Here is a 20,722-nt window from a genome sequence, read left to right on the forward strand (position 1 = left end):
CCAAGAATTTTCCTCTTTTTTTCCCTTGGGTGAAATGGAAAAGATGTTAACAAAGCCCTCTTTGTTTGCAGTATGAAGGGAGTGTTAAGGAAAACGTAGCAAATATGGAAATTATGCGGATGAAAGCCTTTGACAGGGATGAGGAGTTCAGCGATAACTGGTTGGCGCAGTTTGAAATTGTGTCTGGAAATGAAGGTGGATATTTCCATATAGAAACGGATTCGCAAACCAATGAAGGCATTTTGACACTGGTTAAGGTTAGTGATTTCTTCTGGAGACATGTGGGACACCCTGACATGGTAGGGCTCTTAAAAGTGGAACAACATTCTTCTACAGAACAGCACTACTTCCTGGGGGAAATTACTGCAGGAAATCTTAGCTTCTGCTTTATATTACAGCTCTTTAGTCAGAATTTTAGTCAGAATTTTATAGGAGCCATGCAACATACTGAACCCTATCCCTAAAATAGGATCAGCACCTTGGTCAGGTCCTGCAGAGGTCAGACCAAAACCCGGAGTACATTCATAGCCCTCACAGAATTGCAGTCACCAACCTCCACAGGGCTAACCTTCCTACCCATCCCCACTGCAACATTGGAAAACAAAGGAAAACATGTGCTGAATCAGATGAAAAGACTATCTAGTACAGCATTTTGGACTTCCAGCTGTCAGGAAGAAATGGGACTTCGGCTCTTCATCAGTTCATTAAGGCCCATTCAAGCATACATACATGTTTGCTGTAAATCCACACTATTTCAAGCACAAAAATGAATGTGGTAGACCAACATTGCATTTACCCTGTCTGCAGAGGATTGTATAGTTCAGATTTTCAGACTTCCATTCCTTATGTCAAATGAATGCCTTGGAGGGGCCAGGCTCTGCCCACCAACCTAAGCACATTCACACTATGTGAGGAATGAATCCATAGCTGAAAACAGGTAGTGTTAGAGGTATATAGAGTCTTTTTCCATTTACGTGCTTCTGTCTTACAAAAGCGCCCATAAATATATGACACCTATTAAGAAACCTGCTTTCCGCAGAGTCTGTTTCTCATCATTATGACTCATTGCTGACTTGAGCTGAAATTGCTACAGATCTATGCATGCAAAGGAACAGCCTGGCAGACTGTATTTCACCTAAGAAAGCTGTCTTGTCTGAAGAGTGCAGAGCCAGCAGTTTTATTTCCCCCACTATCTGAATATGCCACTCGTAGTTTGGTCCACTCTTATTATATCCTTTTCTGCAGCTACACTGTAAAGCATCAAACTGCAGAGTGGAAACTGTAAAAATCAGCATCAAAATAATAGTTGTATTAGTGAAGAAAAATCTCTTCTGCCTCAGCAATTCATTATTTTCCCCCACTATCTGAATATGCCACTCGTAGTTTGGTCCACTCTTATTATATCCTTTTCTGCAGCTACACTGTAAAGCATCAAACTGCAGAGTGGAAACTAAGGGTCCCCATAACGAAATCAGGCCCTGGTGCTTATTGTGATGTTGGTCGCGGCTAGAGCTGCAAGCTAGGGACGGACATGCAGCTAGTAGAAAACACTGCTTTAAGCAAATACAGTGGTGCCTCGCTTAACGAGCGCACCGTTTAACGACAAATCCGCATAGCGACTTCGCATTTGCGATTGCAAAAGCGACCGCATTGCAATGTTTAGATAGGCTAAACATCGCATTGCGACGATCAGTAAGCGTTTCGCTTACTGATCGTCGCATTGCGATGTTTTTTTAACAGCTGTTTGGCAGTTCCAAAATGACCGCTGGATGCCCAAAATGGCCACCACAACCATTTTCGCGCCCTGCCCTCGCTTACCAAGGGTGCGAAAATGGCGGCGCTATGGAGGATCTTCGCTGAACGGTGAGTTTAGGGCCCCATACGAATGCATTAAACTAAGTTTGATGCGTGAGATAGCGCCTGCTATGGCAACCTTTGATGTTATACAGTGGTGCCTCGCTTAACGAGCGCATCGTTTAATGACAAATCCGCATAGCGATGCGGCTTTTGCGATCATTTTTACGATCGCATTGCAATGTTTAGATAGGCTAAACATTGCATTGCGATGATTGGTAAGCGTTTCGCGTACCGATTATCGCATTGCAATGTTTTTAGAACAGCTGATCGGCAGTTCCAAAATGGCCACCGCATCCACAAAATGGCCTCCCACAGCATTTCCGCGCCCTGCCCTCACTTACCGAGGCAGCAAAAATTGCGGCCGAATGGGGAATCTTCGCTTACCGGTGAGTTTTCCCCCCATAGGAACGCATTAAACAGAGTTTAATGCGTTCCTATGAGGTTTTTCGCTTCAGATAGTGATGTTTCCGGATAGCGACATTAATCCTGGAACAGATTAACGTCGCAATGCGGGGCACTACTGTATTGAATAGAGGAGGAACTTGATCACTGCCTAAGGGCAGAGAATTGAATGTTTTGTGTAGAAGAAGAGAACGCACTTACAAGATCCTTGTTGGTCTTCCATGGCAATTGTGAACAATCTGGTCGGAAACATAAAAGGCTCTTGCACAGTTCCTTTTAGTGTCCAAGATCTAGACAAACAAGAGATGCAATGTCAAGGATATTTGAAAGCATACAAAACAGAAGATAAACAGATTAAACACTTTTTATAATAAAGTGAACATACAACCAAAACAACTGATGTCCTGGTTGTTGGTTGTTCTGGGTTTTTCGGGCTCTTTGGCCATGTTCTGAAGGTTGTTCTTCCTGACGTTTCTCCCGTCTCTGTAGCCGGCATCTTCAGAGCACAGCAACCTGTGCTCTGGTGTAGTTGGCTTGGGAGTGCCCATTGCAACTGATGTCCCATTACTAGGGCAGAGATAAGGTACAGCTGTTGCATTCCAGATGTTGATGAAGTGCCATTCCCATGATTCCTCACCTTTGACTAGGTGGAGTAGGAGTGATGGAGTCCAACCTTGCATCCCCAGATATTTTTGGACTACAATTACCAGAAATCCTGTCCATCACAGCTAATGGTGAAGGCTATTGAGAGTTTTAATCCAAGAATTTCTGGGAACTCAAGGTTGGGAAATACTGATCTGGAGAGTCACTGGTTCCCAGGTGTAGTCAATACAAAGGCAGAGTAAAGCCCTCTGCTAGGAGAGTCAAGTCATGGATTTGTCTGGATTAGTTCTTGCCCTGTTTAACAAGGAAGGTCTTTCACTGAGTATTTAGCCATTCTTCAGTTTGGAAGTTAACGATAGACATATTGAAATTCATATTCTGAACTTTGCTATTCTCTCTGCAGCAAATTAATTATGAAGAATTGAAGAACATTGACTTGAATATTGTTGTTTCTAACAAAGCAGCATATCACCAATCAATTATTACTCAGGGCTACAAAGCAAACCCAATTCCAGTTAAAATCAGTGTGGAAAATGTGAGGGAAGGCCCTGTGTTTAAGCCTCAAGCAATGGTGATTAACGGAAGTGAAACAATGAAAGTGAACCAGATTATTGGACGTTATCAAGCTTATGATGAAGACACTGGAAAAATAGCAGAAAACATCAGGCAAGTTTCTGTAACATTCCTTTGGGCTCTTTTTCTTCCATGATTTTTATAATCCTCTTTAAAACTGTCTAGGAATGGGGATGGGCATTACCACAGTAGCTTATATTAGCTGACTCCATAGTTTACCTATGCACTGACAGCATGAAGTACTCCCATTTATGCATCTTGATTCAGTTCAGTGGAGAGTCATGTAAGACAGAAAGAATCTTCTCAGTTCCACTTTTCCCACAACACCCATAATTATGCATGAATTTGTCATGATTCCCTATGGTTGCCTTTTTTCTGTGCTAAAAAAACTTGGTGCACATGGGATGCAGCTTGGGATTGGATGTAATTACAGTGATGCCTCATAAGATGAATGCCTCACACAACAAAAAACTCACAAGACGAAAGTGTTTTGCATTTTTTTGTGACTCACAAGACAAATTTTTCTATGACCATGCTTTGCAAGACAAATAGGAACACATTAATTAAAGTTCAATGCATTCCTATGGGAAACCACACTTCGCAAGACGAAATTTTCGCAAGATGAAACAAATTGCAGAACGAATTATTTTCATCTTGCAAGGCATCACTGTAGTGGCTTGATCATGCCAGTGCTTTGTTTTTCGTACCTCTGGATTGCAGTGCCACTCTACTCCGAAACTGCAGTAACTAGAATATGTAATTATTTATGTACGTAAAAGGGCTATACAGCCCCTGTCCAGTCACATGAACCCTTTATGATATGTATGGTGAAGAATTCACAGACATGACTTAACCGTCTTACTTTATAAGAGCCTCATGGCACAGTGTTTGAACTGCAGTACTGCAGCTAAGACTCAGTTCGCAACCTGAGTTCAATCCCATGTAGTGGGCTCAAGGCTGATTCAGCCTTCCATGCTTCTGAGGTCAGTAAAATGAGTACACAGCTTGCTGGGTGTGGGGCAATGTGTAGCCTGGATAATTAAATTATAAACTGCCTAGATAGTGCCTTAATCGCTATGGGGCACTATATAAGCAGAACACCCCATTTACTTTGAAAACACATGACAATGTGGATCTTCCAGATGACTTCAAGAGCTTTGCCTAATGTCTTCAAAAAAGGATGCATGAACTCTTCTCTTATAGAGTGTTAACACACATCTCAGATGAGAGAGGGCCTTCTCAGTGGTTGCTCCCAGGCTTTGAAATGTGCATTATCAGGCAAAGACCTTCCTCTTCAGGCAGATTTTTAAGCAATAAGTATATCAGGAATGTTTTGTTTATTAAACTGAGAAAATTTAAAGTGTTTAAAATATTTTAAATTGTTTTTCATCTTGGTTTAAATTTTGATATATGTTTAATTGGTTTTTACCATGGTATTTATATGGCATTTTAGAACTATTAATTGTCATATAGTTTTAGATTTTGTAAGCACCCTGGGTCCCCTTTGGGGGGAAAGATAGCATATAACTAATATAAATAAACATATAAATAAAATAAATAGCTAGGCTTCTGTAATTCTGAATCAAAGTGTCTTTTCTGTATTGGTTATCATGAATATTCTAACATACACTTAAAACTTACACAGGTATGCAAAAAATCAAGATCCTGGAAACTGGTTCATAATAGACTCAAAAACAGCTGAAATCAAGCTGGTAAAAGTGCCTGACTATGAATCGCGATATGTTGTCAATGGTACTTACACTGCAACCATTTTGGCCATAAGTAATGGTAAGTGAAGGATGCCATTTGCCTTTTTTTTCCTTTATAGACATTTGCCAGCATTGCATTCATGCCTGGCATGTATTTGCTCATTGTTAAGACCCCAAGCTAGTTTTAGGGAGTGGTATCAACATCTAGGCAGTATGTTCATTAGCCGGGCAGCAAAGACCAGTAAACAAATACTGGCAACGGTTATAAACAACTCATTTTCTGAAGGGGTAGCTGTGTAGGTCTGTTGCAGGAAAAATAACTAAGGCCAGTATCCAGTTGCTGATCTATGCTAATCCAGTGACTCAATGGCTGAATGGTAAGTCAACACTTATATAAACCCATTGAGTCAATAGTGACTAGCAATAGGCTAGCTGGCTAAGCAGTCTTATGGCACCACCTGATGAATCAGGCTGCAGGTCATGGAAGCTTATGCCAAATAAAACTTTTTCATCTTTGAGGTGCTAGAAGATTCTTGAGCATTTTTAGGCCAATGGCAACTCTTGAAATTGTTAATGTATTGCAGTTCATAACAGCGTATGCCAAATAATACTTGTTAGTATTGAAGGAGGCACGTGACTTGTTTTAGCCAGCTGTCACTTGTGATTGGAATCAGTTGGCTTGTCTCCCTCAAATTCTGAAACATTCTTATTATGAGTTCTACTATGATATTTGTTATTTTTTTTATATTGTAATTATTTATTATTTTGCTTTTAACTTTGTTCTTTTAATACTGTAAGCTACCTTGGATCTTTTAAGACACTGATTCTCAACCTTGGGTCCCCAAATGTTCTTGGACTACAACTCCCAGATATCCTGAGCAGCACAGTGGTGCAGGTTTCTGGAAGTTTTAGTCCAAGAACACATGGGGACCCAAGGACAGGAACTACTGCTCTATTTTATCTATCTATTTATTGCATTTATACCCCGCCCATCTAGTCAGTTGATTACTCTGGGCGGCTTCCAACGTGTATAATAGAACATTATAAAAATAACAATGTTATAAACATCAGTAATCAAATTATTCAAGATAGAAAGCATATGAATATGTTAATTTAACAAATAATAAATAAATAAATAGTGCTTGAGGGAAAAGGCAGGGTCTTCTTTTAGTTCAATTCTAATATGATGAAGGTACTAAAAAGTAGGCGTGTTGCATTGTTTCTTACTTTTCCTATCCATAGCACAAGTGAGACCTCCAGAGAGGGAGGGTTTGTGCTTCTGGGTATCTTTACTACCAGGGTCACTGGCCCTTCTTGGTAAAATGTCTAGTATAGACCATGTCCATTTATTTCTGTAGGATGCATCACTGGCATTGAAGAGATGTAGTCAGGGCTTGGAGAAGTTGCTCTTCTGGACTATGGTATCCAGAGTCCCCCCCAGTCAGCATGGCCACCACAAATACAACATTGTCAGTTGTAAACAGTAACTTTAATTAGCTCTCACTGATACACCATTTGAGGTACACAAAGCCCAAATGGTTAAAGCAGAGGTGAGCAAAATGGAGCCCTCCACCTGTTATTGAACTTCAGCTCCCCTGGGCTATAGACCTTGTGGCCAGTGATGGGGAATGCTAGTAATTGTAGCCCAAAGACTTCTAGAGAGCTGCTTTTTGCCCATTCTTGAAGAAGAGTAATAGTGTAGCAACAGTCTGTACCACCACCAAAGCAACGTGTTCATGAGGATGGAGCACCTTTAATATTAATTCTGACTGTAGGTTGCAAACATCCAGCAAGAAAACACTACATTCAGATGAAAACCTTCTGTCTACCCAAGAAGGTAAATAAATGTTTCAACAGGGGGAAAAAGTTGTACTCTCTTGTGCTAAAATAGTTGTACTCTCTTGTGCTGAAATGTCATACCTTGGATATTTTGCAGATGTTCCTTCACAGACAGCTACAGGTACCATTGTTATTCGAGTGGAGGATCATAATGATAACTGTCCAACTCTAGTGAATCGGGACATGAGTGTTTGTACTGATGCCAAGTTCATTAACATCACTGCTGAAGATCGAGATGCTCATCCAAATGGTGGTCCTTTCACTTTCATTCTTGATGAGCCTGAAAGGATGTCAGGCAAATGGATGATTGGCCAGGTGAATGGTAAGTAATTGTTAGTGTGGCACATTTTTCAGAGTCTGGAATAGCACCTCCTCTTTCTTCCTAAGTTTATTTCTGGTCTTTCACTTCAGAGGCAGCTTCAATTTTTGGCAGATAAGAGCTCTGTAGGAACTTTCTAAACCAGCCTAACCAGGTGCCTGTCTGGTCTGACAGAAGGAAAGCTGATAGGATTGTCATCAAAGGACATAATATGACACTCACACAATCAGGCATGTGTTCAGGAACACAATCTGCAGCTCACAGCTTGCCACCAAGACTTACACAACCCCCCCTTTTTGCAAGCATACATCAACAGAAGGATTTATTCATTGGTTATGCATTTATCCTTCATATTTATATCTGGGCATACTTTACTCTTCTTCTCCTCTTTATTAAAAACCTTGTGAAACAAGTTAAGAGCTCAGACAAAACAAAAACCAGCAAACTGAAGGACTGGAAACCAAGCCAGGATCTCATTAGATGCCAAATGCTTGGGTGGACAACCAGGTTATAATTGGGTGGCAAAATAAAGGCAATGTTGGTGGCCGTTCGGCCTCTCAGCAGGGAAGACATTCCACAGCAAGAGAGCTATAGTCAAGAAAGGTATCGCCCGTATCTTCACACATCATACTTGTCCCAATGGTGGGTTATTAATGAAAGGCTGGTATAATAGGAGTCTGTCTCTCCTCCAAACACTAACCGGAAAGTTGGTCTTGAAGTTACTGTATCTAGGGTAAGTTAAGAAAAAAAACGAGTGTCCCAAGACCACACCAGTAAGCTTCATAGCTTATTGGAGACTTGAACCTGGATTTCTGAAGTCAGAGTCCATTGCAACCACAAAGTGGGATAGTTTAAGGGATGGCTAAAAAGGCTTAGGATAGTGTTTCAACCCATTGGGGGCACCAGATGTAAATAGTGTTTGATATGTGATTGAGATAACCAAATGTGGAGGGTATCCTAAAACTACACTACACTTAATGACTAAAGTCTAGTAATAGGTTGCAACTAGAGCAGGCCCATTGAATCTGTGAGGATTTGGTGAGTCATCTTCTCTGCAAGTTCATTTGATTCAATGGGTCTATTCTAGTTGCAACTTGCAATTGATTTCAGCCGCTATGTAGCTGAGAAAATTTATTCAGAATATGGTCAGGTTGTATTCCCTAGTCTATTGAAAATATCATTTGCATATTAATAAATACGCCATTTTCAAATGTTTCATAACAACCACATAACTTAAAACCTTTACCTCTTAATATGACTTGGTTCATTGGAAAATCAAATTGATAACATAAACAACGTTGCCCTGATCATTCTTGTGGACTAAAACTGTATGTCTGCTTTTGGCCCCTTGTATTGTACTGCTTTACTCTTGTCATCTTTTATTTTCCTGTGAAGGAAACAGAGCACAGCTCGTACCACAAGATGTGAAGCCGGGCATATATGAAATTCCAGTCATAGTGAAAGACAACCAAGGCTTGGCATGTCCTGATCGGCAGGTCCTGAAACTAGAAGTCTGTGAATGTGTAGATGGTGCTGGTTGCCAAGGAAAACTTGTGAGCTCCACCGTTATGCTAGGGCCTGCAGCAATTGCACTGATTATCCTGGCATTGTTGTTGCTACTGCGTAAGTAACTTGTCTTCCCTCCCCCTCTAAGGACCGCAAGCAGAGCTTGGAAAAGTGGGGGTTGGGGCTGTTTGGCTATGGCTAATGGAATTCCCCAGCAAGCATGGCATCACTGGGGATTCTGGTCCAAAACAGTAACTTTTGATAATAGATGATTTGCATTGCATAAGGCTCCAACACAACTGTTCTTTCTGTTGCACTTGGCCATGTTACACTTTGTTTAAGAAATAGCCACTGGGCACTGATCGAACCATAGCCAGGTCCCTTCTGAATTCTCTCCCACTGAAATGAAGATGATCTAAGAGTACTTCCCTTCCCAGACTTTTTGCAGATGATGCAGGAGAAAACATAAGGATCAGCAGATAAAACATTATATTTTTCTTTGGTTCTTATCTTCTTAAAGCATGGGCTCTCATTGCCTCCTGTCAGTGTTCTTATTCAGCAAAACACAATCTAGCACCTTGACAGAAAAGTCAGGTGGGCAGCCAGGAATCTCTCTGAACTGGGAGTAATAAGATAGGATCAGGACTGTACATGCTGTGCATGTGAAAAAGTCATCAAAATATTGTCCCCAAAAGAACTGAAGTTTGCAGATTATGTGCAGATTGTTTTCCTGTATTTGCATATCTGACACAATTCTGCTTCCACTAAAGAAGAGAAGAAACAAGGGGCCATATAAGGCACTAAAAGCCTGTCCTTTGACTGCTAAACATTGGTGTGCCTGTCACTTAGAAGGCTTAAATTCAGATGTTGATCTGTTGGCTCAATTGACAACTCAACACTTATAAGGTCAATTTATTAAATGAGTGCACTCTAGGTGGAGCTAATTAGATTTAAGAATATTTTGTCATTGCATATTTGGCAGCATACTTTCAAGCCTTGAGCACCAAAATATCTCCTGTCTATTTACGGTATTTTTCGCTCCATAAGATGCACCTCAGCATAAGACGCTGCTAATTTTTAGAGGAGGAAAACAGGGAAAAATATTCTGAACCAAATACAGTGGTGCCCCACATAGCGATGATAATCCATTCCAAAAAAATCATCGCTATCCGGATTCGTTGCTATGCAGGACAAAAAAAACCATAGGAACGCATTAAAACACGTTTAATGCGTTCCTATGGGGAAAAAACTCACCGCTATGCGGAAATCCTCCATCCGGCCGCCATTTTCGCTGCCCGATAAGTGAGGAAAGGGCGCGAAAACACTGCGGGGGCCATTTTTTTCCGGGGGCCATTTTGGAACCGCCAATTAGCCGTTTAAAAAACATCACAATGCGGAAATCGGTAAGCGAAAAGCTTACCGATTATCGCAATGCGATGTTTGCCCATTAAAAACATTGCAATGTGCTCGCTTTTGCGATTGCAAAATCCACATCGCTATGCGGATTCGTCGTCAACCGAGGTGCTCGCTATGCGGGGCACCACTCTAGTGTAATAAAGTTGTATGGTATCTCTATAGGCAGAGTGGTCCCACGTGAGGAAATCCATTACTTTATATAACACATTTTAAATTATGTTCACCATTAGGGGAGTGAAGTAGACACCCCAAGGTGCAATACATCAGTGTAAAGTATCAAAAATTCAGGTTTAAGATACCAGTAGAATGGGTTGCTTTGAATAGTATGACAAATCTCAAAAGAAGTAAAAGCCTTTCACTCAGTGAGCAACTGAAACAAATCCTACTTTTCACCAACAGTGCCTCATGTGCCCCTTAATGTTACCAGTCAGCAATCCAGTCAGGAATTCCTCTGTATTATGTTATTTGTGGTACCTGGATGAGTCTTCTCCCATCCTCAATGGAACTCTTTCCCCCCCTCTCTCTCTCTCTGCTGGTACGGATGCCCTGTAGTATCAGTGCTACTAATGAGAACAGTACTGGGGGGTCTGTTAAGTCACCACCATTTTGCCTAGTCCCAGCAAGCTTGAGGCAGCATCCTTCCAGATCAACGTTGTAAAAAAGGAGTAATTATCAAACTGACCACTAGACGGGAACCAAACGCAATGTATTTTCTTCACAAGACGCAGAGACTTTTTACCTCACTTTTTTTTGAAGGGAAAAGTGTGTCTTATGGAGCAAAAAATACAGTAGTTATTGAAATGAAAGCTTAGGGTTTTCAAGACGGTTAATTTTATGCCTAATTATGATGTGTATATATGATACTATTATGGAATATGCATAGTATTACTTGGGTGAAACCTGCTTTATAGAATAGAAATGCAAGAATAGGTGATACTTTTATAGGCCATTAATGAAAAATTGTACAATATGCAACCTTTGTGGGTAAATCCCACTTCTTCAGTGCAAGTATCAAAGGTCCAAACGTTCGTGGCAAAATAGGGTTTGCCAAGAGGTTACTCTTAAATGTAGTTATTGGCAAGATGAATTTCATCAGATACATCTGTCTTGTGGTAGGAAGCAGTAACGTTTTTGTTTTAAAGTTATGGCTGAGGCAGTTGTGGGTTGGATTACATACTCCAATTCTTGAAACAAAGGGGCAGAGGCTATGCACGCATACACACACACACACACACACACACACACACACACACACACACACACACACACACACACACACACACACACACACACACACACACACACACACCTCCTCTCCATTTGGGTTTTCTTCTAAACAGATGTGCTTCTGCTTGGCTAGGGAAGCAGGGGTGATGCAGAAAACCCAAGTCCTCCATCTGGGAATTGCGGTATAATGTAGTAAACCCACTAGGTCTAGCCACTTGGGGTCAGATTAAAGTAAAAAGTATATTTCCTAGTAGTTGCAGTCCTACTCCACTGGTGTTGAGAGCCCATGTGCCTGCTTGTTGGTTCATGGGGTGGGCCGTGGCTCTTTCTTGGTATCCTCATCATTTCATTGAACTAAAAGGGGAGAACTATGTGGCCAGTACAAAATAGAAATGCAAGAATAGGCAATATCTTTTTAGGCCACTAATAAAAAAAAATTGGGAAAAAACATACAATATGCAAGCTTTTGTGGGTAATCCCACTTTTTCAAAGCCAGTACTTTATAGAAAGTATGCTTGGAAGAAAGGAAATTGCATAGAGTTGTTATGCCTTGCTTTTGGTTCCTCTCACCTTCTTGGCATGTTAGAAGGTATTGCGCTATCAAAAAGTGTCGATCAGTACTGAGCCTGTTTCTAGGAATGCAATGTTTGTGTTAAATGGCCATTATTTCTTTAGAACAATTCAGTATTTTGAATGGATTACGGAGCTTCTGGTTTTCTAATCTAGTTAGAAATAAACTTTGCTTTCAGAAGTGCAAATAATGAAAGGAAAGAGTAGAACAGAGCATGAATCTCAGTGGGGGAAAGTAAAGAATTATCTTAAAGAGAAATGGAAGGAAGATTCCAAACCTGTACCAAGTGACTTAGGCTTACATTAGAAGCAGAACTGCTTTCAGCAGAAGTAAAAACAAAGTAAAGCAGATTGTTAATATGGATATAAAATAAGAAATAAGAAAGGTATTATTAAGACTGTGAAGAAAATAAATGTCTGGTGGAAAATAAGGAAGTAAAAATGTTAAAGACTTTATGTTTTGCGAAAGAGATAATAGAAAGTTATTTTGGTTATGTGCTAATATTGTGACATTTATTTATTTTTATAATTTCTTTTTAACTGCTATAAAAATTAAAAGTTCAAAGAAAGAAAGAAAGAAATGCAAATATTTTTGAAACTTTTCCCCCCTGGTATTTGAGTCTTGGGTTGATCATTGATAAACTGTGTTCCTTCAAAGTTGTGCCCCTGTTGCTGCTGGCATGTGGATTTGGATCAGGCACTGGAAAAGGCTTTACAGCAATACCCGATAACAGTGAAGAAATGTTGCGTAACTGGAACAGTGAAGGGGCAGCACCTGAAAACAAGGTATCCTATATTTTACTCTGGCTTTCCCCCCTCATTTGGCAACTTGGCATTTATGTTTTCTGCTTAACTGACTACAGACAAGGAAGTCTCCGTAAATTCAGTGGGAGTCATTTCCAAATTAGATTTCACAGTAGTGCTCCCGAAAAGTCTGTCCTAGACATGGGCTAAGTTACTCAGTCTAAATTACTTTAATCCTATAGCTGTGTAATGAGAGTAAATCCCTGTTAGAACATTTTGGGACATTTCTCAATAGATGTTCATAGGATTGCACTTAGAAAAATAATACATGGTTTTTGTTTTGTGTCTGGCTGTCTCAATTTACCAGTGCAGTTAATTTGCAAAATTAGAAAGAAAGGTTAAATTAAATGGTTGTACAAGTATAGGTTGTGGGAGCAGGGTGTTACATTGTTATGCATGTGTCTACAAAGTGGTATATTGATTATAAGCCTGGTTCAAATTAATGAGACAAGTGATGCCCTGTACACACTACTTAGGAGTAAATTACACTGAAATCAATGAGATTTACATTTGAGCAGACAGGCTTAAGATTGCCTTCCTAGTTCCAGGTATATATAGTCATGATCAAACTGCACAAAACATTTTTCAAATGGATTTTTATAGACCAGCTAATACTAAAGTGTGTGAGAAGGAAGTGTAGCCAAGAAGTTTTGCTTACTCAACAGATACTTCCATTGACTTGGGAAGCCGCCAGGTTCCAAGCCCTGTTCTGAAGCTTGAGAAGAACACAAGTAGCCACACCTTTTGGCATTTGCTCCAATATTTCTTTTCCTTCTGGTGTATTGCAAAACTGCTCTTCCTTTTCTCTCAGCAAGACTTACTTGAAATACTGATCTTGTATCAGGCTAGCTTCCTAGCCAACCAGCTGCTTGTTTGTGAAGTTTGATGACTCCAGCATGTCTCCTTAAATACATTTCAAGTTATGTTTTATTTGTTGCTTTTGGTACTAGGCAATTCTAAACCTCATCGCTCCCTCAGCATTGGACAACTCCGCTTCAAACGTTGGGAGTACTGCAGCAGCCGTGGGTGCCGGAGCAGGACTTGGAGCAGGAGGCGGCGCTGCCACTGGGGGCGGGTCTTCCTCTGTGTTCAAAGAGCATTACTTCAACACTCAGACAACTGACAGGCAGTGGGAAGAGCAAGCAGCACTTCTTTCTGGGGCGGAGTACAGAGGCAGAGCAGGAGGCATGGCAGCAGGAGGCGGCATGGCGGCAGCAGGTGGAACCATGACAGGAGGAGGAATCATGACAGGAGGAGGAACCTTGACAATGGGTGCCCGAGGAACCCTTGCCATGGAAAAGGGAGGTGCCGTGAATGAAGAATTCTTGAGGGATTACTTCAATGAAGTAAGATTCTGCCTTCTTTGAGAACACACTATCTTAATCCATTTGCTTTCCCTTTCTGATTGTGTGGTGCTTTATACTTCTTCACACCTCACTGTTGTGGCTGTTTTGTAGGGGTGTCTTCTCTTCCTCTCAAATCTAGAATGAAGTCAAGTAGTATCATTTCAGCTCTGTTGATCCATTTGCTAGCCATACAAATGATTTTTAGGAGGAAATGATTGAAATCCTCAATACTTTTTTTTAAAAAGGTCGTTTTCCAGAACCAACATAATCTGTATCTTCCCCTTTTTTAAAAAAAAATGCTATTTCGCCTCAACTGCAGCACCTACATACCTCTCTACATGTTAGTTCCATGGTCTCCCATTTTTCCTATAATATCTCACTTCAAATGGCACTATATCCTGCTGCAGAATCATTCTGGAGGCTTTGTGGGAAAATAGTTGTTCAGGAATGATGTTACATTAGGATTCACTAACAGTTCAGCAGTAGATCCCACCAATATGGTTTCATTAAGGGCCCCATCCCTTAAAATGTGAGGAATTTTCCCCCTCTTCTGTCCCACCTTGAAAATGGATAGGTTGTCTTTTCCTCTCACTTGAGTATAAAAATTAAAAGGAGAAAAGATGTTTTTTAAAAAGTTTAGAACAATAACTTAACATTACTTTGGTGGATAGAATTAAGATATTTCTAGTCCAGCATTCTCTTTGTCTGTGTGGCCAGCTATGTGTTACTGGAAATTCACAGGCAGTACTTGAAGGTAATGGTGTTTGAATACAGTGATTGTCAACCAGAGGCGTACTGCCTATGAATGTAACTTTACTTATATTCTAGGCTGATGGTTAAGGAATGGTCCTCTCCTTAAAAAATCTTCTGACACCAGGATTATTGCCACATCTGCTAATGCTGAAGCCAATAAGCATATTAATATGTGCCTCCTCTGGGTCATTGTTTTCTCACAGTACTAGTATGATGGCAGCGGTATGGAGGTCAGGGATCCACAGGGATACACTGTTGAGACAAGCTGTAATTCATTGAAAATGTGCTTGCTTTGCATGATGAATATCTCAGGTTCCATCTCCAGTGCCTCCGGATAGAACTGGAAAACCTGCTTGAAATCCTGGAGAACTGCTACCAGTCAGAGTTGACAATGCTGGCCTAGTTGAACCAATGGTGTAACTTAGTATAACACACCTTCCTGTGTTTCCAAGTTGTGGTCCTCTGATATTAATTAGACCACAGTTCCCATAAGCTCTCATCTTTGGGTATACTGGCTTACACCGCTAATGAGTTGCAGTCAACAACATCTAGAGAGTTTCAAGTTGTCCACACCTGGATGGAGATAGGTGCCCATCATTTCAGTTCCCACAGCTATCAACACCCAAGAAGGAAAGTCCAAAAATGCAGACAGCTAGATCAGTCCATACCAACAAATGAGATGCAGCTATTTTGTAAAGTTAATGACTCTTAATTGCACATTCGAGATGAAACCACTCTCAAGTAGTCTGCATTGCAAGAGTGATAAGCTTGCAACAGTATACTATTCCTGGGAAAATCCACTTCTATCCCAACTATTGGCTTCCCCATAACACGGCTGTGAAGGGACTCTACCCATCCACCCTGTTCCTGTAAATTCTCACTACCAACCCAACTGTCATCACCTTCCACTTATCTTAACTCTTTCTCCCTGCAAGCATGGCCCTATCTCCTACATAGAATTTATTGTAGTCCTATATAAAATAGTGATTATGTGCACATTTAGTATATGCCCATTAACACATACACAGAAAATGATAATGAGGTAAATGTAAAAGATAACAAAACCAACAAATTGTCAAAGGAGACAAATGTGCAAAAAGATGGATGATTGGTACAACAGGGCAGAAAACAAAATGACATCGCCTCCCTAGCACCCCATGATTCACATCTGGAGTGGCTGATATCAGCAGAGTAGAGGGGCATTTTCAGTTCTGCAAACAGTGAAGGACTGTACTTCCAAAGGAGAGGGCCAAAGAGGGAGGGGTATGACCAAACTGGCCGGTGATGATGAAGATGATTTGTGAGAATTTAATGCATAGTAACAAACTGCAAAGGTTTTTACACTGGATTTTTGTTGATAAAAAGATGAGTTTAGATAAACTTTTTTTAACTGAAAAAGCCCTTGTACTCTTTAATGGCCCCAAACCTGTTTTTTTTTTTTTAACTTTTTCAAAGGGATTATTTTGGGTAGCAGAGGTTCTGGAGGTGGCCTTAAAACATCAAAAAAATTGCCTTCTGGAAGGTACAGGGGGCCATTGGGGGCTTTCCCTCCTAAAATTTTTTACAGATATTGGGGGGCTGTTAAGGAACCGGGAAGGTACAAAAATGCCCCTGAGAGCATATGCAGCATACACCCCTGGTTTAGATCTTCTGAAATGGAATAATCCCATATGACTTTTGATTGAAGCACAGGATTTGAGGTTAACAGCAATGTAGTTCTTGAAAGGATTTGTATAGTACTGCTGGTTGACTTAAAAGAAAACTGTACCTTCTGAAATCTAAATACTCATTTTTTTTTGTGCCTCCACATTTTAGAAAGCCGATACTTTTGCTGAGGAGGAGGAAGCCCACCTCATCAAAGACTGCCTCCTTGTTTACTCTCAGGATGAAGAAAAAGAATCTGCTTGTGGCTCTGTGGGCTGCTGCAGCTTTATTGAGGATGACTTTGACGACCATTTCTTGGATGACCTGGGAGATAAATTTAAAACTCTGGCTGAGATCTGCATGGGCAAACACATAAGTGTGGAAACCAGCCAGCACAGCTCTCAAGTTCGGCAACAAGCAAGTCCTAGTCTGGCAATGAACAAAGGAGACGTACAATATGTAAATCAACAGAACACTCTGAGTTCAGAACACATCTATACTTCTGCCCCTAGCTTCCAGGCAGCCAGCCCCATGGCACCTTTTGGTTCGGGAACTGTGACAGAGGAGACCATCACAGAGGCCACCTTGACCTCTAAGCCCGGCCTACAGCGAATGATGAATGTCCATGACCCTTTAGCTGGCAGCAACAATGTTGTCATTACAGAAACATCTTATGAAACAAAAGCCCCAGGGATAAGCCTTGACCCTCAGTTTAAGGAGAATGTAGTTGTGACAGAGAGGGTACTTGCTCCAGCGTCAAACCTGCAGGATGTGTTAGAAATGCCTCCTGGTGCCTTTCCAGACCTCCCAGACTCCAAGTATGTTGTAGTGAGAGAAAGGGAAAGGGTGCTCGTACCAAGTTCTGATTTGAAGGCTTCCTTAAGCATCCCCAATTTGTCAGAAGGACAAAATGTGTTAGTAACCCAAACAGTCTTGACACCAACAACAAATAGGCAGAGCACAGCAGAACGAGCGTCCTTCTCTGAGAGTGATAGGCAGGAACTTACCTTCATGTCAGACCCTTTCTTTAATCAAGTGGGCGCACAAGAGGGACTTCCCTCTGGTGGTACCATGAGCAAGTCCTCAACAGTAAAAAAATACAGCTCTGTGCACTATACACGTTCGTAGATTATGTATATTCACTCAGCTTTTTTATTATTATTTACCTTGAATGTTGGTAGGATTAATGAATGGCTTTCCCAAGGCTGAGGAAATTGCTTTACTTTCCTTGCAGGAGCTTCCATTAGAGAAAAATGTAGTAACAACCAAAGAGGATTAAGGATGCAACCCTAAACACATTTCCTGTAAGCCCATTTGAATATAGTGGTACTTATTCCTGAATTAAATATTCATAGGAGAGCATAGTTAAAAAACTACTGCCAGGGTTGTGGGGGGGGGGAGGGCAGCATTGAAATTGCAGCCCCAGAAAGAGTATTACTCAGTTATTAATAATAATTGTGCAGACTTCTATGGGCTACCATAGCTATTAACACTACTTAGGTCCAAGTCAGGTTAATTTAGGCAAAGTTTTAATGATTTTTCCTTATTAACCTTCCATGTGGTCCTCAAGGTGCTACCTCAAAATCAAATTGCAATGAGTTCATGAACTCTGTTCCGTAGTCAGTATGTTTGGTTTTGCGGTATATACCAAAGTATTCCAATTTAAGTCAATTCAACATACTGTTTTCAACACCGGATTAGCCAAAAGGGAAATCTTCCGCATGTTTTTTTCAGAAGCCCCAAGCAGTGTGGCATAACCTGTAGGCAGTGTGTTTGGGATTGCGGTTTTAAATGTGCAGATAAGTTGTTCTCCTGGGTTTCTGGCTTGGTCTATTTTAATGGCAATAGAAAATAAGCTTATTCTATAAAAGAGTGGGTAACTTTATTTATTCCGAGATTTTTTAAATAGAAGTAGAAATTCCTTCTCAACATTTCCACACACATTAAGGCAAAAGCTAATGAAGAGAAGCAGTGGGGTAAAACAGGAATCCAATCAAATCTTGTTTAATATAGTTAGAAGTTAAGTCATTTAGCTGTATGCAAGCACTTGTTCTGAACTATTGTATTTGAGCAGGCCATTGTCTTCTTTCTGAACACAATACATATCAGAAAAGACTAGCAGGGTTGCAACAAAATGTTTCTGTTCAGTTCCAGCCAAGCTTCCATGCCCTTTCCTGGATGCTGCATTTTATTCCGTCCTCACTCCAAGGGTTTTCTGTTTCTTCCTCTTCATAACCTATAACACTGTTATCATTTGGTCCACACTGAGCATATTTAACCCTTCTAGGTAAACATGTAGAATTGTGAGAGTTGGCTGTATAGTTGACCTCAGTGACTTTGGTCCAAGGCTGTGGAACTTGATCTAAAAACTAGAAATGTGTACCTGCCAATCAAATGAGGTATGCCGTATGAATTTTTTATATATTTTTTTCATAGAATTCACCTTTCCACAAGGGACTGCTGCCCTTTTCATTTCATTGGAGGCAGTTGATCCATTTGTGCATATGGGTTGGCTCCTTCAGTTGAAATGAATGGAAATTGCACATGCTAGTAAATCAGTGTGTGTACTCAATCACAGGAATATAAGATATTTGTCTTTTTTAAAAAATAATGACTTTGTAGCATGTGTTGTGGATCTTGTTAAGTCATTCAGTGTGGTAATGTTGGACTCTACTTGTTGAAACCTACCAGATGGCCTTTTACCCATTCATGCATGTTTTTTTATTGTTTTTATCAAGCATTTTGTAAAGCAGACACCACTTTCTTTTCCTCTCTCATTATTTCTGGACATTATATCTGTGTTTGATATTTACAACTAAAGCATAGATCAGTGAGATGAGAATATGTATCATGATGGATTTTAAACTTTTGGACAAAGTAATTTTGTATTTAAAGAATAGGTTTAAAAAGAGGATTGTGTTGAATGATATCATTCATTCTACTTATTTTAAATTTTCCTTTTTGTAAATCCACAGTTTCTGCTTTAGTTAGTTTTATATGTATATTGGAATTCTGTGTAGGAAGTGAAGTCATATTCCTATCACCCAAGGAAGTATAGATAATCTACAGTTTCCATCCTATCTGGAATAGGTGTGTGATCTGCTTGTTTTCAAGAGGTGAAGTGGATTTCTCAATCTTTAGCTTTGAGACATAGTTCTTTAATTAGACTTGTTTTTGCACTGATTTTGTATTGAGGAGGGGATGCATTGTGCTAGTTTTTTTAAATGGGATTTCAAATAAAAAAACTAAATATATTATGTTGTGTTATTTTAACTAGCTTTTCAAAAATTGCAACCACACAACTTCACTAGCAAGCCCCAGTGAAAGCTACATAATGGAACATGCACCTTGGTTTAATTCAGAAAACTCAATCTTATTAAGCTCGATAGGATTTACACTCCAGTAGATGAACTTCACTGCATCCTTAGCAAAATTTAAGGATAAAGGCAAGTTTGTATATTGTTCATGGAAGAGGAAGAAACTTTTCTAATGAGAAACAAACTAAACATTTAGTTAACCGCCCATAGTAGACCTTTGGTCTAGATGGGTGGGATAGAACTCCAATAAATAAAATAAATAATAAAATAAAATTAATTATTGATGGTGTTGAGATACAGGTCTTATTCTTGGCAATTTGATAAGCTTGTGACTGAGCAAGTGTGTGTGTTCACTGTGGTGGTTCTGACATTAACGGTTCAATTCTGTCCATTAAAACATAGGTCTCAATTTGTTCAGTAAGGTTTATCTCTAGGTAAAGCTGCATGCATACCTGGAAGCAAATCTAGTTGAACTTTGTAGGGGCTTGCCTTTGAGTAAATATACAAAAGATTGCACGTTTGGTGTGGTCTGCCCTCCCCGCCGAGCACACACGCACACACACCATTTGTAGTCATATAGCTGAGAACTATGTGATAAAACCAGGGGAGGAAATACAGAGTTTGGACTAAGTGCGAACAGAAGATCTGCATGAAATATCTGCTAAGAAGCAAGAGCAGTAGATAGAGCATCCCAAATTGTCTTCAAAATCTCTGTCCCAAAAGTAGCCATAAGAGGAATCAACAAAACCTTTATAGTTGTAGATTTCCTAATACAACTCACATACTTGCCACAGCTGCTGTTTGCCACAAAGAGGAAGGAACTATCTCACCACGAAA

The 20,722-nt window shown here is 40.2% G+C and overlaps 1 protein-coding gene across 1 annotated transcript in view; it reads left to right on the plus strand.

The window, feature by feature from the left end:
- The window catches only part of DSG2 (desmoglein 2), a 41,253-nt gene extending 21,431 nt beyond the window's left edge, over window positions 1-19,822 (plus strand). The window contains exons 8-15 of the mRNA XM_072998886.2: window positions 72-257; window positions 3,266-3,528; window positions 5,081-5,223; window positions 7,081-7,305; window positions 8,698-8,925; window positions 12,680-12,807; window positions 13,776-14,171; window positions 16,740-19,822. Of these exons, the coding sequence (XP_072854987.2) occupies window positions 72-257; window positions 3,266-3,528; window positions 5,081-5,223; window positions 7,081-7,305; window positions 8,698-8,925; window positions 12,680-12,807; window positions 13,776-14,171; window positions 16,740-17,696 (2,526 nt within the window). The 3' untranslated portion in view covers window positions 17,697-19,822. The remainder of the gene's footprint in view (window positions 1-71; window positions 258-3,265; window positions 3,529-5,080; window positions 5,224-7,080; window positions 7,306-8,697; window positions 8,926-12,679; window positions 12,808-13,775; window positions 14,172-16,739) is intronic.
- Window positions 19,823-20,722: the final 900 nt, after the last annotated feature.

This window comes from Pogona vitticeps, chromosome 4 (assembly GCF_051106095.1).
Source record: "Pogona vitticeps strain Pit_001003342236 chromosome 4, PviZW2.1, whole genome shotgun sequence".
Taxonomy (NCBI): Eukaryota; Metazoa; Chordata; class Lepidosauria; order Squamata; family Agamidae; genus Pogona; species Pogona vitticeps.